The sequence below is a fragment of the Eulemur rufifrons genome, chromosome 16, assembly GCF_041146395.1.
Source record: "Eulemur rufifrons isolate Redbay chromosome 16, OSU_ERuf_1, whole genome shotgun sequence".
Taxonomy (NCBI): Eukaryota; Metazoa; Chordata; class Mammalia; order Primates; family Lemuridae; genus Eulemur; species Eulemur rufifrons.
Window position 1 is genome coordinate 12,126,180 of NC_090998.1, and position 19,695 is coordinate 12,145,874.

Genomic DNA, 19,695 nt, shown 5'->3' on the forward strand with positions numbered 1-19,695 from the left:
CAATTAGGCCAGGTGAAGGAAAATTAGTAACTAAAGATGAGCCTAGCTCTCAGACCTAATATGCTGCTGCCTTCAGGCTGTCTGGCTGCTTGAGCAAGGAACTTAGGTCTCCAATACTTGATTACTGGAGGACTCACAGAGAAAGGCCAGAGTGCAGGAGGATCCTGCCCGTGGTCTCCACCTTCACTGGATCCCTGAGCTACCTGAGGCTTTAAGAGGCAGAGGCATGAAAGAGCAATGGGCTTATCAAATTTAGAGCATTACTCTTCTATTCAGAAGGAAAATGCTTCCATTCTGAACAGTTAAATTACATCTCACATTTGCAGGTCCTTCAAGAAACTTCTTTCTGCTTCATCTTACCTCAAATCGCCCTTCCACACAGCTAAATTCATCCTCTGACAGATTATATGAAAGAAATGACTGAACATGCCATCACTAAGTTACATAATATATAGGGACTATCATTTACAAATTTAGTGTGTGGCCAGAGGCATAGACTTTCCTTAGTCCTTGTGAGCAACCATCCCATTGTTCTTATTCCTTTCTAAGGCCAAGCTTCAAGAAAGAATAGTTTACATTCATTACCCTCAATACCTGGTCTCCACATCACATCTTAACTCACTGAAATCAGGCTTCTCCCCTCATGACTGCACTGGAACTGCTCTGGTCAAGGTCAAAGTTCTCCTAGTTGCCATATTCAATAAACTCTTCATGACTGATCTCTCCACACATTCAATGCTGGTTCCTGTTTGCTTCTCAAAAATGCCTGATCAATATCCTTCCAAGACACCATTCTCTTCATTCTACCATTTCTGATTATTCCTTCTCTGCTTCTTTTGCTGGCGTCATTCTCTTCTGCCTGCCTCTTAAGTATAGAGAGTTCTGTCCACCGTTTACTATTTTCTTCCTCTGCCTACTCTCCAGGGGGGGTTTCATCCACTGCCACAGTTTTAATTATCATCAATAAACTAAAGAGCACCAGATTTGTCTCCTGAGCCACAAACCCATATAATCAACAACTTCCTGAACAGCTTCAATAGGGTATCCCATGGGTATCTTTAATGTAACATATCTCAAACTGAATTCATCTTTACTATCATCTGTCATTTCTTTTAGACTCCAGGGGTAAAGCAGATCATGAATGAATGAAGTAGTCTAGTACAGGACAATAAAGAGTGATGGGGCCTGTGGCAAACTGTAAGGTGCATGCCTGCCTACAGGCATTTAAATTAAATTAACAACAAAAACAAATTAACAAAAAACACTGGATCACCCAAATATTACACCTGCAGCCAGGATATGGTATAGCTCTTCAGTTTTCAGTCCCTGCTATATATCCTAACTGATGATGCCAATGAGGCACCTGCGGGTCAAATGAAACTTATAAACTATACCTAAGTGGTTGCCAACTCTTCTGTGTTCTATTTCTGAAATAACTCTGAAATCTGCCCCTTCCTTTCCACTACTGCTGCTCTTCCTCTTGATCTAGATCTTCATCATCTTCTGCCTGACTCCAAAAGCCTCCTTTATAAATTACAGGATACAAGTCATTAGCAGAAATAATTATCTAGTAGGTTGCAACCAGCATTTATAAAAATAAAACAGAGAATATCACAATGTATTCTATATAATATGGGCAAATACTGTTGTGTGACACTTTTGTTTTTTTATGCATGCACCCACATCTTTGTATTCATCTTGATGTGATCAAAAGAAGTTTGAAAGCAACCAATCTAATAAATTTCCCTGCCTATAATCTTATCACCTCCAACTCCTCTGCTTTACAGCTTTTGTATTTGCTTGGCCATGCTAGTCTTATTCTTATAATTTTCAATTACTCTCCATTGTTAATAGAATATTACCTATGCTTTTTAGAAGAAGAGTGAAGTCCTCCATGATCTTACCTCTATGTTCTCTTTTGCTGAAATCCCTCAAGAAATAGACTATATTTTGGCAGTCCCATTTACATGCAATTTTCAAAAGATGTGTTTCACTCCTTTCTGCTTGTGAACAGTTTAGTCCCTCTGCCTGGAATGCAATTTCTTCCCTCATCTGCATAACCAACATGATTCATTGATCGACACCTGATCTTAGGTACCATTTTTCTAAGGAGCCTTCCTTGATCAACTCTATCTTTGTTCCTAAAAAGATCATACTCTCTCTTTTATAGTATTACTTGTATAGATCTCTATTACAGTAATTTTCATATTACTTATCACAGTTTATTATGAATAGTACCTACCATGAGTCAGGCTATATGTTTGTCAGGTTAAATGATGTATACATTAAATAATTTAATTTTTTCCACAATCACCAGGCTAAATGAGGAAACTAAGGTTTAACAAGAACAAATAATTTGTTGGTAAGGGAGAGGAACTAGGATTCAAATTATATTCTTACTGCTACCTCAACTATAGAGGACTCTGAGAAATTTGGTGAAGGTACCACGTATCCTCAGCATATAGCAGCGTCTAATGCTTTGTTGAATAAATGAATAGATTCTAAGTCTTAATTGAGCAACCCCACTTGAACTTTTTTTTTTTATTTTTATTTTTTTGAGAAAGGGCTCATTTTGTTGCTAGAGTGCAGTGGTGTGATCATAGCTCACAGCAACCTCAAGCTCCTGGGTTCAAGCTATCCTCCTGCCTCAGCCTCCTGAGCAGCTGGGACTACAAGGGTGCGTTACCACACCCAGTTGATTTTTCTATTTTTTGTGGAGACAGAGTCTTACTATTTTGCTCAGGCTGGTCTTGAATTCCTGGCCTCAACTGATCCTCTCACCTTGGCTTCCCAAAGTGATAGGATTACAGGTGTGGGCCATTGCACTCAACCTTCACTTGAACTTTGTAAAAATACCAGCTTAAAGTCATCATTACAGATGAAAGAGTTTTTAAATGAGCCCTATCTAAATTCTATCAAATAAGTTTTGACAGCGTAGACCGGGCTTATGATGAATTCTATTCAGAATTAAGCTTATCAGTTTGGGACACATTATACGTTAGGGCATTGATCAATAGTTAGGAATCTTGTAGAAACTGTAGGCTGTTCAGCCAACGGTCTCAAAGTCTAGGGGTGTATGTTGGCCCAAAGTACCCTTAGGCTACATTTTAAGAAAGCTCTTAAAATCTTCTAGCCACTGAGAAACTGATAGAAACACTTCAAGAAAACAAAGGCAGGTAGTTAAACACGGACTAACATTCAGAAAGTAAGTTTAGACCACCAATTAATTTCCATGTATCTAAATTATTTGAGAATTTTATAACTTTGGTGTGGCAAAACATTTATTCTTTTCTGGTGCTTTACTAAATATTTCTGTGAAGATTTCCGTGCATAAGAAAACTGTTGTGTTTGAGGAATTATTGAAAACAAAGCATTAAAAAAAAAAAATCACTGCCACAAATAATTAGCTTAATATTAGTACTTGTTACTTAGTAAGGAAATCTTGATAAATAAACCTCACACATAATGAAAAAAGTATTTTAAAAATTCTCCGAGTAATTTACAAGATCTTAGTGCTACTTACAACAATCTAGTTCATCTGATTTGTCACTGCAATCCACGTTATGATCACACTTCTTGTGTTTTCCAACGCACTGACCATTGGCACAGCGGAACTGATCAATCAAACAAAGCACTGGAACAAAATGCAAATAGTTTTCATAAGAAAGTCAAACTCTTGCAGAAGTCAAAAGGTGCTTTCTGCATGTAAATGAAAAACAAATTAGATTTTTAGAAATAATGGAAACATTATTCTCTGGGGATTTCCACTGGTAGAGGGAAAAAGAAAACAAGAGTGGATAAAGAAATCCAGTAGGAAATTTCCTATTTTATTCTTCACATTAAATTTCCTCTTTCACTAGTAATTTTGTTGGTTACTCTAAAGAAATCTAGAGAACTTCATGGTTTTTACTGTGTTAAAACTTAGTAAGGGAAAGAGAAGACTATGAAATATTTTATATTGTAATAAATAAATCCACTAATTCAGAGATCATTGGATACAGGGACTATTTCTACATACTGACAGCTTCATCTCCTATTTCTCAATTTTCAAAGCTTATTAATCTGTATAAACCTTATACATGTGAAATGAATTAAAACAACTTGGAACACGGTACTATCTTCAGACAGGATATGGTCATGAATACTTGAAAACTCCCAATTTACCACTTAGCCAAAACAACATTCTGAATTTTAAACAACTTAATGGAAAAAGGACTGTATGACCAGGCACGGAGGAGTTCTGGATACCTTCACAGTTCTTCTCATCTGACTTATCCTGGCAGTTGGCATCTCCATTGCATCGGAGGGCACCATCGATACACTGCCCGCTGGCACACTGGAACTGGGACTCTGAGCACACAGGACAATTGAGTTCGTCACTGTGATCTTCACATTCGGTAAACCCATCGCACCGCCAAGCCACAGGGATACAGTCAATTTCCCCCGTGAAACAAGTAAACTGCTGAGGAGAACATGTTGGGGGTTCTTCAAACGAACAAGGGGAAGAAGGGTGACAAAAATACAATTATGGTCATAGAGAGGTACAAACACTAATAGCTGAGTGAAGCTCATTTAATAATTAACATATACACATACTTTATAATAACTACAATTTGTAAACTATCTCATCTAATCAGGGAAGAAATAAAGTTTTTATACTATTTCATTTAGATTCACTAACTTATAAAACTGTAAGGCAGAAGTTTTCTCATACACTGTAATTCAAAGAGGATTATAATATTTGCAATCCATTACAATCTCACACATAACCTAGGGATAATTACTATAATCATTAACCTCCAAATATTTTAAAGTTACCGTAGAACTCACAAGTTTTCTAGTTCTGAGGTTCCAAAAGATGGTTTACAGACCCCTGGGGGTCTCTGAGACCTCTTTCAGGGAACCCACTAGGTCAAACCATTTTTATAATAACACTAAGATGTCATTTGTTTTTCTGCACTATATTTGCACTGATGCTACAGAAGAAATGCTGGGTAAAACCGCTGGCACCTTCGAAGGCTCAAGGCTATGGCCAAAATCTGTACTAGCAGCCACTGAACTCTATGCAGTCACACACTCACAGTTTAAACGTACAGACAAAAAAAGCCAATTTTACTTAAGAATGTTCTCGATGAATCAACAAAAAAATTAATTATGTTAAAATCAATCCCTGAGTACATGTCTCTTCAATGTTCCGTTTGATAAAATGGGAAATATGCATAAAGCTCATGTTGAAAACCTAAGGTTTCTAACGGGAAAGCATTTGATTTGTAAACTCAATTCAAAATGGAACACCATTTTTACCTGAAAGAACAACTGACAGGTAAACTATACAGTAGTTATTTACACTTAGGTATCTGGCTGGAAGTTATTTTAAAAAAATGAACCAAGTGAGTCTCTTACTTCAAGGAAAACAATAGATAGCATTTGTGGCAAATTATAAAACCAGAGCTTTCAATCAGAAATTAGAATTTTGGAAAACTTGCACCCAATACTATAAACAAATTTCTAGTACTTAAAAGGCATTTCTGATGACACTGATGGTGATATTAACAAATGTGATTTTTTTGATATTGCATAATTAAATGGGTTGAAATCTGAAGATCTGAAAATTTCTGAATGGAACCCAAATATTTCCAAATGACTAAGGTGTGAGTTTACAAAATCATGCCTGAGTAAAAGATCTATTCAGAGCACAAAATAGATCAATACATTTTTAATGTGAGAGACTATGAAACGTAAACTGATATGGTCTCAAATTCCACATTGCAACTAAACCTACAGGAAACTACCACTTGTCAAGATGTGATGTAGAAGCTAAGATGAATATCCAAGATTATTTGAAAAGGCTATCACAGTCCTCCACTTTCTAACTATATGTCTACATGAGGCCTAATTTTCATTTCAACCAAAGCTATACATTACAACAGACTGAATATAGAAGTAGAAATAGAAGTAGAAATGAGAATCCAGTTGAACATTAAGAATATTCACAGAAATGTACAATGCTACTATTCTCACTAAAATTGGTTAGCTTTAGAAGACATAATTTTCTTAACATATTTCATTTATGAAAGCAAGTAAGGGTTTATTGTTATTTTTAATAAATATTTTTAAAAGTTCTTGGTTTTTAATTCTATTAATAGTACATAACGTATGCAAACAAAAGCTCTTTGGAGTCCTGAATAATTTTTTAAAATGCAGAAATACATAGAGACCAAATCATTTGAGAACTGCCATTCTTTGTTCTGCAAATGGGGAAACTGAGGCTCAGAGAGCTAAGTGCCCAAGGTCACAGAGCTTCCTTATAAGCAATGGATGATTTAAAAAAAATTAAAAAGATAGTACTAGAAGGGAGTCCTTACTTTTAGCCCATTGCCTTTACTACTATATCACAGGCTGACTTCTTTTAAAACTTATCTGTTGGTAAGTTCTCTAGAAAACACAATGTTATTACATGACCATGGATCAGAATACCTTTTATCTTTAAAAGAGAGAATATTGCAGATTACAAGTGAACATTTTACATGGGGAATTTGAGGGATTTGTTTTCCAAGAGCTTATTATGTATTGAGCACTGTAACATGTGGAGAATTAAAACAGATGAAATATGATCTATCCTTGAAGAGCTCTGAGTTTGGTTGGGGACAGAAAGTAACTAATAAACATAAAATAAATGACATTACTTTGAACTGTATGTCATGCAACTGCGGCAACAAGTGCTACAATTTGGAGGGGAGAACAATAACAGCTAAAGAAGGTTTCACAGATTACAAGGAAATGAGCTGCACCTTGGAGTAACATTTAGGATGGGCATGCAAGAAGAGAAATACGTACAAGTAAAGCCACAGAAGCAAAGCAAAACAAAGCAGAACATGACACAGTGATCCTCAAACTCTCAGAAACCAAACAAAAATAAAGTGAGCAAGTTGGAAAGAAAGATAAAATGAAATGGACAGATAAGACAAGCTCAAATGAGATCATATTTTGAAGGTCTGGCAGAGAAATTGAGATTTTGTATTTATCACCACTGTAAAATCATACTAAATCACAAAAAGGCATGTACACAAATGTTTACTGCAGTTTTATTCCCTTTTTTTTTTTTTTTTAAGATAGGGGTCTCACTATGTTGCCCAGGCTGGCCTGGCACTCATGGGCTCAAGTGATCCTTCCACCTCAGTCTCCCAAGTAGCTGGGACTACAGGTACGTGCCACCTAGTTCTGGTTTTACTTTTATTTAGTTATTTATTTATTTTTTTGAGACAGGGTCTCATTCTGTTGCCCAGACTAGAGTGTAGTGGCATTATCATAACTCACTGCAACCTCAAAGTCCTGGCCTCAAACGATCCTCCCACCTCAGCCTCCCACAGTGCTGGGATTCAGGTGTGAGCCGCCACGCCCAGTTGGTTTTATTCTTAATAACAAAAAATTGAAAATAATTAGAATGCCCCTCACAGGAGAGTGATAAATTGTAGTACTGTAGTATTAGATAATAAAGTACTACTCAGCTATAAAAAGGAAAATCTATTGATACACTCAACTATACCAATGAATCTCAAAAATATATTAAGCATGAGAACCCAGACACAATGGAGTCCATTCATCATGATTTCATTATATAAAGTTAAAAAACAGGCAGAACTAATGTATGGGGATAAGAATCAGAAGAGTAGTTACTTCTGGAATGGAACTGACTGGTAAGAGACATGAGGGTACTTTTCTTTCTTCCTTTTTGTTTTTTTTTTTTTTTTTACAGATGTTTAACTCTTTTTTTTTTTATTTCAGCATACTTCACTTAGTAGAATGGGTTCCAGCTCTATACAGGAAAATACAAGAGGTGCTCTATCACCATTATTTCTTATAGCTGAGTAGTACTCCATGGTATATGTATACCACATTTTATTAATCCACTCATGTATTGATGGGCACTTGGGTTATTTCCACATCGTTCCAATTGTGAATTGTGCTGCTATAAACATTTGGGTGCAGACGTCTTTGTTATAGAATGTCTTTTGTATGGCCGGGCGCGGTGGCTCACGCCTGTAATCCTAGCACTCTGGGAGGCCGAGGCGGGTGGATCGCTCGAGGTCAGGAGTTCGAGACCAGCCTGAGCAAGAGTGAGACCCCGTCTCTACTAAAAAATAGAAAGAAATTATATGGACAACTAAAATATATATATACAAAAAATTAGCCGGGCATGGTGGCACATGCCTGTAGTCCCAGCTACTTGGGAGGCTGAGGCAGTAGGATCGCTTAAGCCCAGGAGTTTGAGGTTGCTGTGAGCTAGGCTGACGCCACGGCACTCACTCTAGCCCGGGCAACAAAGCAAGACTCTGTCTCAAAAAAAAAAAAAAAAAAAAGAATGTCTTTTGTTCTTTTGGGTAGATGCCCAATAATGGGATTGCTGGATCATATGATAGGTCTACTTGTATCTGTTTAAGGCATCTCCATATTGCTTTCCATAGAGGTTGCACTAGTTTGCAGTCCCACCAGCAGTGTATGAGTGTTCCTGTCTCTCCACATGCATGCCAACATGTATTGTTATGGGACTTTTTGATAAAGTCCACTTAACTGGGGTTAAGTGATATCTCATTGTGGTTTTGATTTGCACTTTCCTGATGATTAGAGATATTGAGCATTTTTTCATATGTTTGTTGGCCATTCTTCTGTCTTCTTTTGAAAAATTTCTCTTCATGTCCTTTGCCCACTTTTTGATAGGGTTGTTTGATTTTTTCTTGCTGATTTTCCTGAGTTCTAAATAGATTCTAGTTATCAGTCCTTTATCAGGTGTGTAGCATGTGAAAATTTTTTCCCATTCTGTAGGCTGTCTGTTTGCTCTCGTGACAGTTTCTTTGGCTGTGCAGAAGCTTTTTGATTTAATCAGGTCCCATTTATTTATTTTTGTTGTTGCTGTGATTGCCTTTGGGGTCTTCTTCATAAATTCTTTGCCTAGGCCAATGTCTGTAAGAGTTTTTCCCATATTTTCTTCTAGAATTCTAACAGTTTCACACCTTAGGTTTAAGTCTGTTATCCACCGTGATTTGATTTTTGTGAGAGGTGAAAGCTGTGGGTCCTGTTTCAGTCTTCTACATGTGGCTATCCAGTTTTCCCAGCACCATTTATTGAATAAGGATTCTTTTCCCCAGAGTATGTTTTTGTCTGCTTTGTCAAAGATTAGATGGCTATATGAGGATGGTTTTATATCTGGGTTCTCAGTGCTGTTCCACTGGTCTGTGTCCCTGTTCTTATGCCAATACCAGGCTGTTTTAATAACCATAGCCTTGTAGTACAGTTTGAAGTCTGGTAAATTAATACCTCCCATTTTGTTTTTATTGCCTAAAATTGCTTTTGTTAAACGGGGTCTTCTCTGGTTCCATACAAAGTATAAAATTATTTTTTCTATTATCTGTGAAAAATGATGTTGGTAATTTAGTAGGGATTGCATTGAATCTGTAGATCACTTTGGGTAGTACAGACATTTTAACAATATTGATTCTTCCGATCCATAAGCATGGTATTCATATATGCCAATAACAGTCAAACTGAGAACCAAATTAAAGACTCAATACCCTTCACAATAGCAACAAAGAAAATAAAGTACCTAGGAATATATTTAACTAAGGAAGTAAAAGAGGGTACTTTTCTTAATGGAAATGTTCTGTTATCTTGATTTGGGTGTTGCTAACACAGTTGTATACATCTGTCAAAGCTCATTAACAACCCATTTATACATATATTAAAAAAATAAACAAAACATATCTGAACTAAATAATAATCACTAAATGTGCAAACAAAAAAAAAATCAAAGGCCCTTTAAAAGACATTTTCTAACTGGAAGATTCTCAGTTTTATCTATGTTAGCATTACCATAAAGGGGTTATTTTTCTAAAGTAACAGTCTAGCAACCTGATTTGGACACACATGCTATTTTGGTGTGTGTGGTAAAATATACATAATTTTAAATTTACCAATTCAGCAATTTTAAAGCGTACAGGCTCAATGACATTAGGTACAATTCACATTATTGTGCAATTCATGCTAATTTTTTAAATTCAAGTACTAGAGCTTAACTTCTATTCTGTTCATGTCTGATCTCCCTAACCAGATTGTAACCTCTTTCTCAAAGGTCTTCAAATCCCCCATCATCCAAGCAGAATGTCCACAGTGGCTACTTAATACATACATTAGTTAGTGTTTTTTTAACTTAAAGTTAGAAGAATAAAACTTACAGTCCTACCCACCTGATCAACAATTTTTATATTTTTGAGAACATATTCTCTTTCAATCTTTCTTTACAGAAATATATATTTTATGTACTTGTCACCACAATAGAAAACACCATTTTAGTAACTTTTTGCCCCCACTGGAGCCAGCATTTTGGCAACATTTTTACATCAACTTCACGACAACTACATTTGATAACTGTATAACTCAATTGTTTTACTTAATAATTTTCCTACCATTAATTAGCTATTAAATTTTTTTTGCCATTGTAGATAACAGGATGATGTGTCTTTTTCCTTCAGCTGAATTAACTTAGAATTATCCCCACGAGGATTTCTGAATTAAGGGTATGAATACTATTACAATGTTTGATACTGCCACACTATGATTTAACAAAGGAATGTATCAATTTGTTTTGCTCCATGAGTGATCAAACCAATATCAGTACAACATTATCACTACACTGAGTGATACCTTTTTAAAAATCTTTTTTTGCTAGATAAATAAGAAAAACTATGCTAAACTGCTGGAGGATTTGAACCAAAAAAATATTCTTTTCACTGGACATACTCCTGACAATGATAAATAAATTGACAGAATCTAGAATTCAGTGGATGAAGATTATAGGAGGTAGAATTGATTGATTTTGTTATGCTCTCAGGGGGTAGGGAAGCTACGTTATTATTAGGAAATACATTTATTCATAGGCAGAGTTTCACAGGCTGAAAAATGTGGCAATATATTAATACAGACAAGCGAATACTATTCAGCCTTAAAAAAGGAAGGAAATCTTGTCATTTACAATACAGATGAACCTGAGGGCATAACACTAAGTGAAATATGCAAAGCACAGAAAGACAAATACTGCATGATTTTACTTACACGTGAAATGTAAAAAACTCAAATTCATTGAAACAGTAAAATGTTGGTTACCATAGGCTGGGATATGAAGGGACTGGGTAAAAAAGGGAAAAAAAAAAAAGAATAACCCAAAAGACTAGAGTAGTACAGATAAATGGAATACAAGTAAATAATTAAGTTAGGAAACAGAGCAACTTCACTGCCTAATTATAGAAGACTAGACAAATGTTGGCATCTAGGCTTGCACAAGAAAATTACAACATATTTACCTCCACACGATAGCTCATCTTGAAGCAGAACCAGGTGCATGGGGCAAGAACATCTCGTAGTACCATCTCCCTTTACAAGACAAATATGTGAACAGCCACCATTATCCTGAGCACAAGGATGCTGCCCTGCAAAAAAAAAGAAAGAAAGAAAAAAATAAAAGAAGAAAGAAAAAGGGACAACCCTGTCAAAATCAATCATTTATAAATTATGAAGAAAACCAAACAAAAAATCAGCTTGGACTTTATTTCTACACAATGAATCCTGACTCCATCTTCACACAAACTATAAGACAGTATTTCTATCTAACCACTGTCTTTATTTACTTTTTATTTTTGTAGAGACAGTGTCTATGTTGCCCAGGCTGTAGCCTCGAACTCCTGGCCTCAAGCAATACTCCCACCTTGACCTCCCGCCTCCCAAAGTGCTGGGATTACAAGTGTGAGCCACTGTACCCAGCTGGCCATTGTCTTTATATACAAAATATTTTAAGCAAGGTAATGGCACAATTGTTGTTAATTTTTGTGAAGACAAAAAGTTGACGACTGAAACTAAAAAACTACTAGGGAGAATGCTGAGACATGACTATCATTCTATTTAAAATATAAGAATTCTCCTATATTAAAGATTTTAACTTAAATTCTATATTTATGAAAGATGCTTTCACTCAAAAATTATATTTTAATGAGGAATCCATTGAAAATTAAAGACTTATTAGAAGAAAAACCTTAGAGACACATGGAACTGAACCATTCAAAGACAGACAAAATTATTTGCTTGGTCAATTGCAAAAGGTAACTTGCAATCTTACAAATGTCTAATTTCTTCATATTAGGGCTAAGTTAAATAACCATTAGGCAACTTTTCAAAGTCTGTTTTACAAGTTGTGTTTAAAGAAACCATTGCTTTGAATTTCCTATCTAACTGTGTTAAAAGCAACTTGACACGTGTCATTGCAAAATATCAACATCTATTGTAGCCACCATTTAAAATCTGACTCTTCTAAAATAACATTGGTCTTGCTTCAATTTATGTTGATAAGATTAGGGGATTCAGCTATTTACAAATGGGCATATTGTCTGTCTAAAGTAGACATCGTAAATTGTATTAAATGTACAATCTATACAGCAGTGTTTCTCAACTTTTTAATTCCATGACACTTTTGATGAAATCTCATTCCATTAAAAATTTCATTCTCTTTAATGTTATTAGAAATTTTAAAAAATATTTTTCCAAATATAAAGCCATATTTAAATGTGGAGTTACATAAAGAAGATACTCCTCCCTGAAATTCTGAAAACCTCTATTGCGACTTTCTGTAATAAAATATTCACATATCAACTGAATAAATAACTTAGGTACTATGTCATTATTACCTTATTTCTATTAAATTTTCAGCATACATTACATTTCCTAATATAAAATGACAATAATTCTAACTTTCTAATTCTCAAATACCTCTAACTTTACTTCTAAGTTCATGAATGGTAGCAACATAATTGAACACATGAACTGAACAAGGAATGATAGTCTCATTCCTTTATTCTCCTTTCATGCTTCAATTAGATTTGAAAGCATTGTGCTGAGAAGTTAATGAGTTTCAACAGTTCTCTCTCTAGTACTCCATCTAACATTAGCATTCCTGGTACATCATGTAAGACCTATAATAGTATTGCTATGAGGGTACTTTGATGATAGACATGTATTAACAAGAAACTAGGCCAAAATGATTAGCCATTTTCAAATGTTTTCAATAAAAATAAAAAAAAATTACGACTACTTTTCTGAGCTGGGAATTAAAAAAAATTTATCCAAGAGGGGGAAAAAACAAGCACTTACTGATTAACCATAGTCTTCTCTACGTTTACACACTAATGGTTAGTTTGTTTTTCTTAAGAATAAGGTTAATCCATGTAACTATATTCCTCATTATATAAAATATAATTTTGAATTTTGTTCAAACTATGGGGTATAGAGGGAAGAAAAGAAATAGATGCTTTCTACTACCCACAGTATTCTCAAAGGAACTGAAAGAAATACAGAGAAGGCGTGATAGACGTAGTCATTGTTGTAACCTGGAGAAATTATTTTAAATGACCAAGACCATGCCTTTCCTCCATTTCTGGTTTATGAGGAGAAGAATATGTTTAATTTGAAAAAGCTCCCAGGTGAGCTTGATACAAGGCTTTAAAAGCATGAAGAGTTCAAAAAAATGGCAAAACGAAAAGTGAATGAAGATCTTGAAGATAAAAGAGGTCAAAAAGAGAAAAGGACATACTAATTTCTTAAAACAAACATAAGTCCTCCAAATTAGCATTACCCCATCAGCACTTACTATATTCCTGAAGGTTTAGCTCCTTCACTGCATGAATGTCACTGAGCTGGGCAATTCGAGCCTGGACTTTGGTTCTACCCTCTTGACCTGTCATGTCAATTTTTTCAATCATTTGCTGCTGCTTATCAATCCAATAGAGCCAGTTTTCAAACACAGTCAGTCCCACAGGCTGCAAGATATTGGAGTCTTCTAATACTATCCGGTTGGCACCTTGAAAAAGGAGAAAATTCAACAGAAATGATTCCTGTGGGTCATATCATACTTTCAACTTTCAACTACTTCATGACTACCAAAAAGATTCCAAAAGTATTGGAAAAGGAAAATACGTTAAGCTCTCTACCACAAAACTGGAAAGTCATGCTGATATACAGACACCAGAAAATAGATAATAAATAGACATTCATGTGCAATCAAGAGCAAATAAGTGCGCAATATACAGTAAATACTCTAGTTCATAGAAATGTAGAAAAGAACTTAGAGCAGTAGTTAAAAAATTTAACTATCAGAGTCCATTTTTCAAATTACATTTTAGGAAAAACCCTAACTTATATATAAAACACATGAAAATGGCACTTCTCCAGAGGAAGCAGTGGTGGTGAACCCAGAGCTTTGCAGTCCTGGTGTCCCCCACTTGTGGAGTACACCTGAGGCTTCCATGAAGAACTCTACCCTCACTCCACCTGGCTTCTCAGAATACAGTTTAAAAAAACTGACTGACTGAGAATTTACTTGGTGCAAACCTCACCCCAAGGTAAGAATTATTTCCACATCACAGAGCCATCCACACTCTGAAGAGAGAACTTGTTCTGCTGTTAGACAGTGAGAAAGTTCTTTCATACAGTGGGCTGAAATGTGTCCATGCAACTCTCCCGTTCATGGTTCTCTCTCACTCAAAAAGAAAAAATATACTCATTCCTTCCCTCTTCTCCATAAGAGTCCTTAAAATATTTATAGGAAGTTTCCATGGTTCCTAACTCCTGAATTCAATCAAAGAAAGACATTAGCTAATATATTGGAAATACCAAGGAAAGTTCTAGGAAAGAGGCAAGCATAATGCAAAGTTTTAATATTAATAAATGAAGAAAAGTGGGGAGACATTCCAGATGGGAAGGCATTGCCTAAGTCAACATTCAGATCCATGGTAGGTTAAGCACAAGTTTACTTATGTTCCCTCCAAAAACTCTACTAAAATGGTGGTAAAAAAAAAAAAAAAGACATAAACTCATAAGGACAAAGAAGGCAAAAGAGTAGACAAGAGTAGAAAAGTGATATGAAATTTGGAAGTTGCAGAACAGACAGATGAGGGATAATAACATAGCAGCCCAGAGCAGCCAATAATGAAACCAATTAGCTCAGGAACTGGAAGCACCAGGTATTTTATAAATGAGCACAGGAAGGAGTTATATGGTTAGGGTTGAAAGGAGAGTATTAATTAAAAATATGTATAAGAAGTTAATGCAGCTCCTAGATCTCCTCCCTCACTCTGGCAGAAGACTGAAGATATGCTTTCTAAAGAGGGTGAACCAAACTTTAATACATTAGGCAAAAACAGGGTGCCATAAATGGGTCACAGGAGAATTACTTAGAAGTCTATTTTCTAATTGGTGAGACCCTCTCGAACATCCTTCAAGAACCCCAGAGCCCACTTTTATCCTTATGCAGGAGATTGTAAGATTTCCCTATAGAAAAAAACCAAAACAAAACAACAAATAAAAACAATAAAAAAAAATCCTGAAGGGCTGGGCAAAGTGGCTCACATATGTAATCCTAGCACTTTCGGAGGCCCAAGGCAGGAGGATCACCTGAGGCCAGGAGTTCAAGACTAGTCTGAGCAACATAGCCAGACCCTGTCTCTACCAAAAAAATTAGAAAAAGTAGCCAGGTGTGGTAGCATGCACCTGTAATCCCAGCTACTCAGGAGGCTGAGGCAGGAGGATTGCTTGAGCCCAGGACTTTGGGGTTACAGTGAGCTATGATAACATCACTGCACTCTCACTTGGGCAACAGAGCGAGACCCTGTCTCCAAAACAAACAAACAAACAAACAAAAAAAAACATTAATAAATGTTCAAATGAGATTACTCAGTAAGACTTAATATCCAAGAGTAAAGAACTCCAGATGTCACCTGGGAGTCCCATTAGAAAACAGCCAGATATCTATAAGAAACTTACTAAGTCATAAGCAACAGCACAAGTCAGCATTTTTAGTGCCTCATTCTAAATATAAACAGACAACTAAGGATTACCAATTTTTTTTTAAACATTTACCTTTAAATTTGAAGCCCAAGACAAATAGAACAAAGGAACTTAGAAAAAAAGACACAATTAAAAACAGAAGAAAATAAGTTGATAGCAATTTTTAAAACCTAAAGAATAAGATGCATTCAGAGAACAAAAAAGAGCCCTTGGAAACTAAAAGCGTTATACCTAGAAATTAAAAAACAAAAATTCTGTAAGAGGGTTGGAAGATGAATTTAAGATGTATTCCTAGAAAGCAGAACCAAAAGACAAAGAGATGGATAATAGGTAAGAAAAATACAGTTACAGTCAGGAAGGTCCAGCATCAAAATAAAAGTTCCAGAATGAGAAAATGGAAAATAAATTACCAAAAAAAAAAAAAAAAAAGAAAGAAAGAAAGAAAGAAAAAAGAAAACGTTCTAGAACTCAAACTGTAAGTTTCCAGGTAGAAAGGACCCACCTAGTTAGTAACCAGTAGAAGGAAGGGAGGGAGGGAGGGGCCGAGGGAGGGAGGCACAAAGGTATTCAAGGACATTGGGGAAAAAGAGAAGCTGTGCGTAAACATTCATGGGAAAAAAACAGCAAAGGAGATCAATCATAGGCTATAATTCAGACCAGAGATGATAAGAACATAATCTAGAGCAGAAGAATTAAGAAAGGAGAAGAAACACATTAGAAATATATTATTTACATGGCCAAGATCAAGAAAACTGGCACGTAATTAGATAACGGGAAGTAATCATGTTAATGGCTGAAAAAAAAGCTCTTCACCAACAAACTTGATGCCAACTACATTTAGTATGTAAAACTGTCTAGAAACGTGTATAAAAATCATACCATTCAAGAAAAATACAGATACTATTAAAGAATGATCTTAAAAACTCAAATCAAAATTAAGAAACACATTTCTTGGGTACCTGAGAGATCACTGCTTTCAATTCTCCGGAGATCTGAATCAGCCCAAAAGAGCTTGCCCAGCCTGCTATCAAGGGCTAAAGCGATTGGTTTACTCAAGCCACTGAAAAAGAGGACCTCCCGCTCTGTTCCATCCAAAGCAGCCCGTTCAATTTTGGGAGACCTTTCCTGAAGATTGGTGAAATACATATATCTAAAGAGGGGGGAGGAAAAAATTAAGTTACTGAAATAAGACACCATATAAAATGAGAATATTCTTATTAAGACAAATCAAGGTAGAATAATATTTTTAAAACTGATTTTTAAATGGTCTAAAATATATTTTTAAGAAAGGTTATGGGATACTTTTACTACTTTCAATAATAGTAACAAAGGTATATACAGATAGAAGTTCTTTGGCAGCTTCTATAGATTAATAGAACAGTGTTAGACACAGGCATATCTACACTTCTAGAATAACACAATAAATTAAAGATCAGTGACCAGAGAGTCCTGGACACCAAATTTTTAATCCTTTTCTAATTAACCTATTTAATAACTAAAAATAAGTCATATATGATTCATTTCTTATATTTAACTTGTAGATTTCATCCCTTTCCTACAATTCTTTTGACGTAAGCTATTCATTCAGGTACAATTGAGTACTGAATATTTATTAAATGCAAAGCTCTGTATTAAATGAAACAAAAAACAACAATACTAGTTCTTGTCCTAAAAGAGCCTAAAGGCTAGCAGGAAATATAAGACTGAAAAACAGTTAAGTATAAGGTAAACTGGGAAGGACTAAGTGTAACTATTAATAGAAAGGCACAGATACAGAGTGCTGAGTATTCAGAAGAGGGGAAAAGTCACATCTGGCTGGGGGTCGGGTAGACTAAGAAAAACTTCATGTAGGACGTGGCAGTTAAAATGGTCCTGAAGGTATGGGTAGGATTTAGAACTAAAGCAACAGTGACCAAGGAAAGAAATCCTAACCAGTGAAATCAGAGAAAGTAAAAGAAAGCTATAACAAAACACAGGCGCAAATGGATGGAGAGAATACTGAAGCACAGGACACTTAAAGGTAAATGAATAAGGAGGTGAAAAAGAAGGTTGTGGAAGGTCTCAGATGCCATGCTATCTGAATGCAACTTTAGTAACATACCCTTTCTCTGGGTTTACCACAATGGCTCGAGGTCTGTCTTGTTCGCCTTTTAGCACCACTCCAATTGATCTCCCATCTAATCTTGTCACATTAATGACATTGGTAGCCTCACAAGTCCAGTAGATGTAGCGGCTATAAATATCAATGCTGAGGTCATAGGGTTGTATTTCTAGGTTCTGATTTGGAACTGAGCTCACAACCACAGTAAAGCCCTAGGGAAAAGACACACATGGAAAATTAGACTCCAGGGCAGACAGCCCCGAGGCAATCACTCACAGTGCTTACACCTATGTGGTCACACACCTGAGAAGGCTCTCTCATGTCTTAAGGAGCATTTCTTACTGATAAATATTTTTAACGGATAATGTGCTTCTTTCTTAGCATATATCTCAAATATTCCTTGGGTTATTATAACCTGGGACAGAAGAGAGAGCTGAGGCCAGACTAGTTGCTCCAAGAACCTGATAATGCCTTGAGATTCAGAGATGGGAGTGAGAAGGTGGCAACTGTCTCCTGTAACCTGGAGATAACTGCGGCTAGAACCACGCTCTAGAAATCCCTCTAGAGCAATGGTTCTCAAGCAGAGGCCTCCATGGGCACTTGGTAATATTTGGAGACATTTTTGATTGTCAATACTGTGGAGCATAACTGGCAACTAGTGAGTACACTTGATCTCAGCCAAAAGGCCAAGAAGCGATTCTAGTGGGTAGAGGTCAAGCATTCTACAACGTACAGGGCAGCCCCCCACAACAAACAATTATCCAGCCCAAAAATGTCAACGGTGCCAAACTTGAGAAACTCTGTTGCAGAGACAATAGCAACTATTCAAGGGCTACAAATCAAATCTATCAATCATCCCTTTCTCTGATCCTCAAATCCATACATACACTTTTTTTAAAACTTTTTTTTAATAAAGTGAAACAAGAGAGATTTTATCCATTTGTTCCATCTGTAATAAGTTACATTTTATTTACGCGGTATCTCTGAAGTAAAATATTCCTTAATGAAGTTACCTAATATATTTGCCATGTCCTTGGCCGTATAGTAACTATAATTTCACCTAGCAGTTATCAGCTCCGTTAGTCCTGGCCTATATAGTGCATCTGAACTATATATCTATGACTGTACCCCCAAATGATCACTCAGCAGCCCTAAACATATTACCTCCTTGCTCTTCATTGTGAGATAAGACATAGCGGAAAATAGTAATCTAATTTCCTTACATTTTAATACATTCAAAATATAACTTAATACCACTGCTATAAGGAAGACAACAAATAATTATTTGTAGTAATCCCAGTCTAACAGATGATTGGCCACAGAAAGAAAGAAGTATGGACAGTATTATGTGAATCCATGACTGGTATGTAAACATAGGTAAGAGTTATTGATAATATCCTCATTCCCATCCCATAGTCACCAAAATAATATTTACCAAGAAAAAAAAAATCACTAGATCAATGACAACACATTCTAAATGTCTTTAATTTTACTGAGATTGTGTTACACGTTTCCTAACCTCTGAATCTTTTAAGTAATAGTTTATTAGTAACATAAATGTTATTTACTGAATCCCTACTATGTAACAGGTAAGAACTATATGCTTTGCATTTCTTTTAGCTTAAAAAAGTTCATAAGGTTCGCAGTGAGTGATAGAACTGGGATCAAACCAAGGTCTATTTCAAAGCTTCTAATACTCCATACAAAAGGAA

General features: G+C 35.8%; 1 protein-coding gene across 11 annotated transcripts in view; it reads right to left on the bottom strand.

Annotated features, from left to right (window-relative positions):
- The window catches only part of LRP6 (LDL receptor related protein 6), a 155,107-nt gene that overhangs the window by 11,749 nt on the left and 123,663 nt on the right, over positions 1 to 19,695 (bottom strand). For 9 of the 11 annotated variants that reach the window (XR_011235750.1, XM_069491122.1, XM_069491124.1 and 6 more), the window contains 6 exons: positions 17,984 to 18,195; positions 16,842 to 17,032; positions 13,688 to 13,897; positions 11,355 to 11,480; positions 4,249 to 4,485; positions 3,524 to 3,634 (listed from right to left, as the gene is read on the bottom strand). Coding sequence is in view for 10 of the 11 variants with exons in the window: in XM_069491122.1 (XP_069347223.1) it covers positions 3,524 to 3,634; positions 4,249 to 4,485; positions 11,355 to 11,480; positions 13,688 to 13,897; positions 16,842 to 17,032; positions 17,984 to 18,195 (1,087 nt within the window). In the remaining variant the exon portion in view is untranslated. The remainder of the gene's footprint in view (positions 1 to 3,523; positions 3,635 to 4,248; positions 4,486 to 11,354; positions 11,481 to 13,687; positions 13,898 to 16,841; positions 17,033 to 17,983; positions 18,196 to 19,695) is intronic. The other 2 variants (XM_069491119.1, XM_069491121.1) reach the window with 2 other exon arrangements.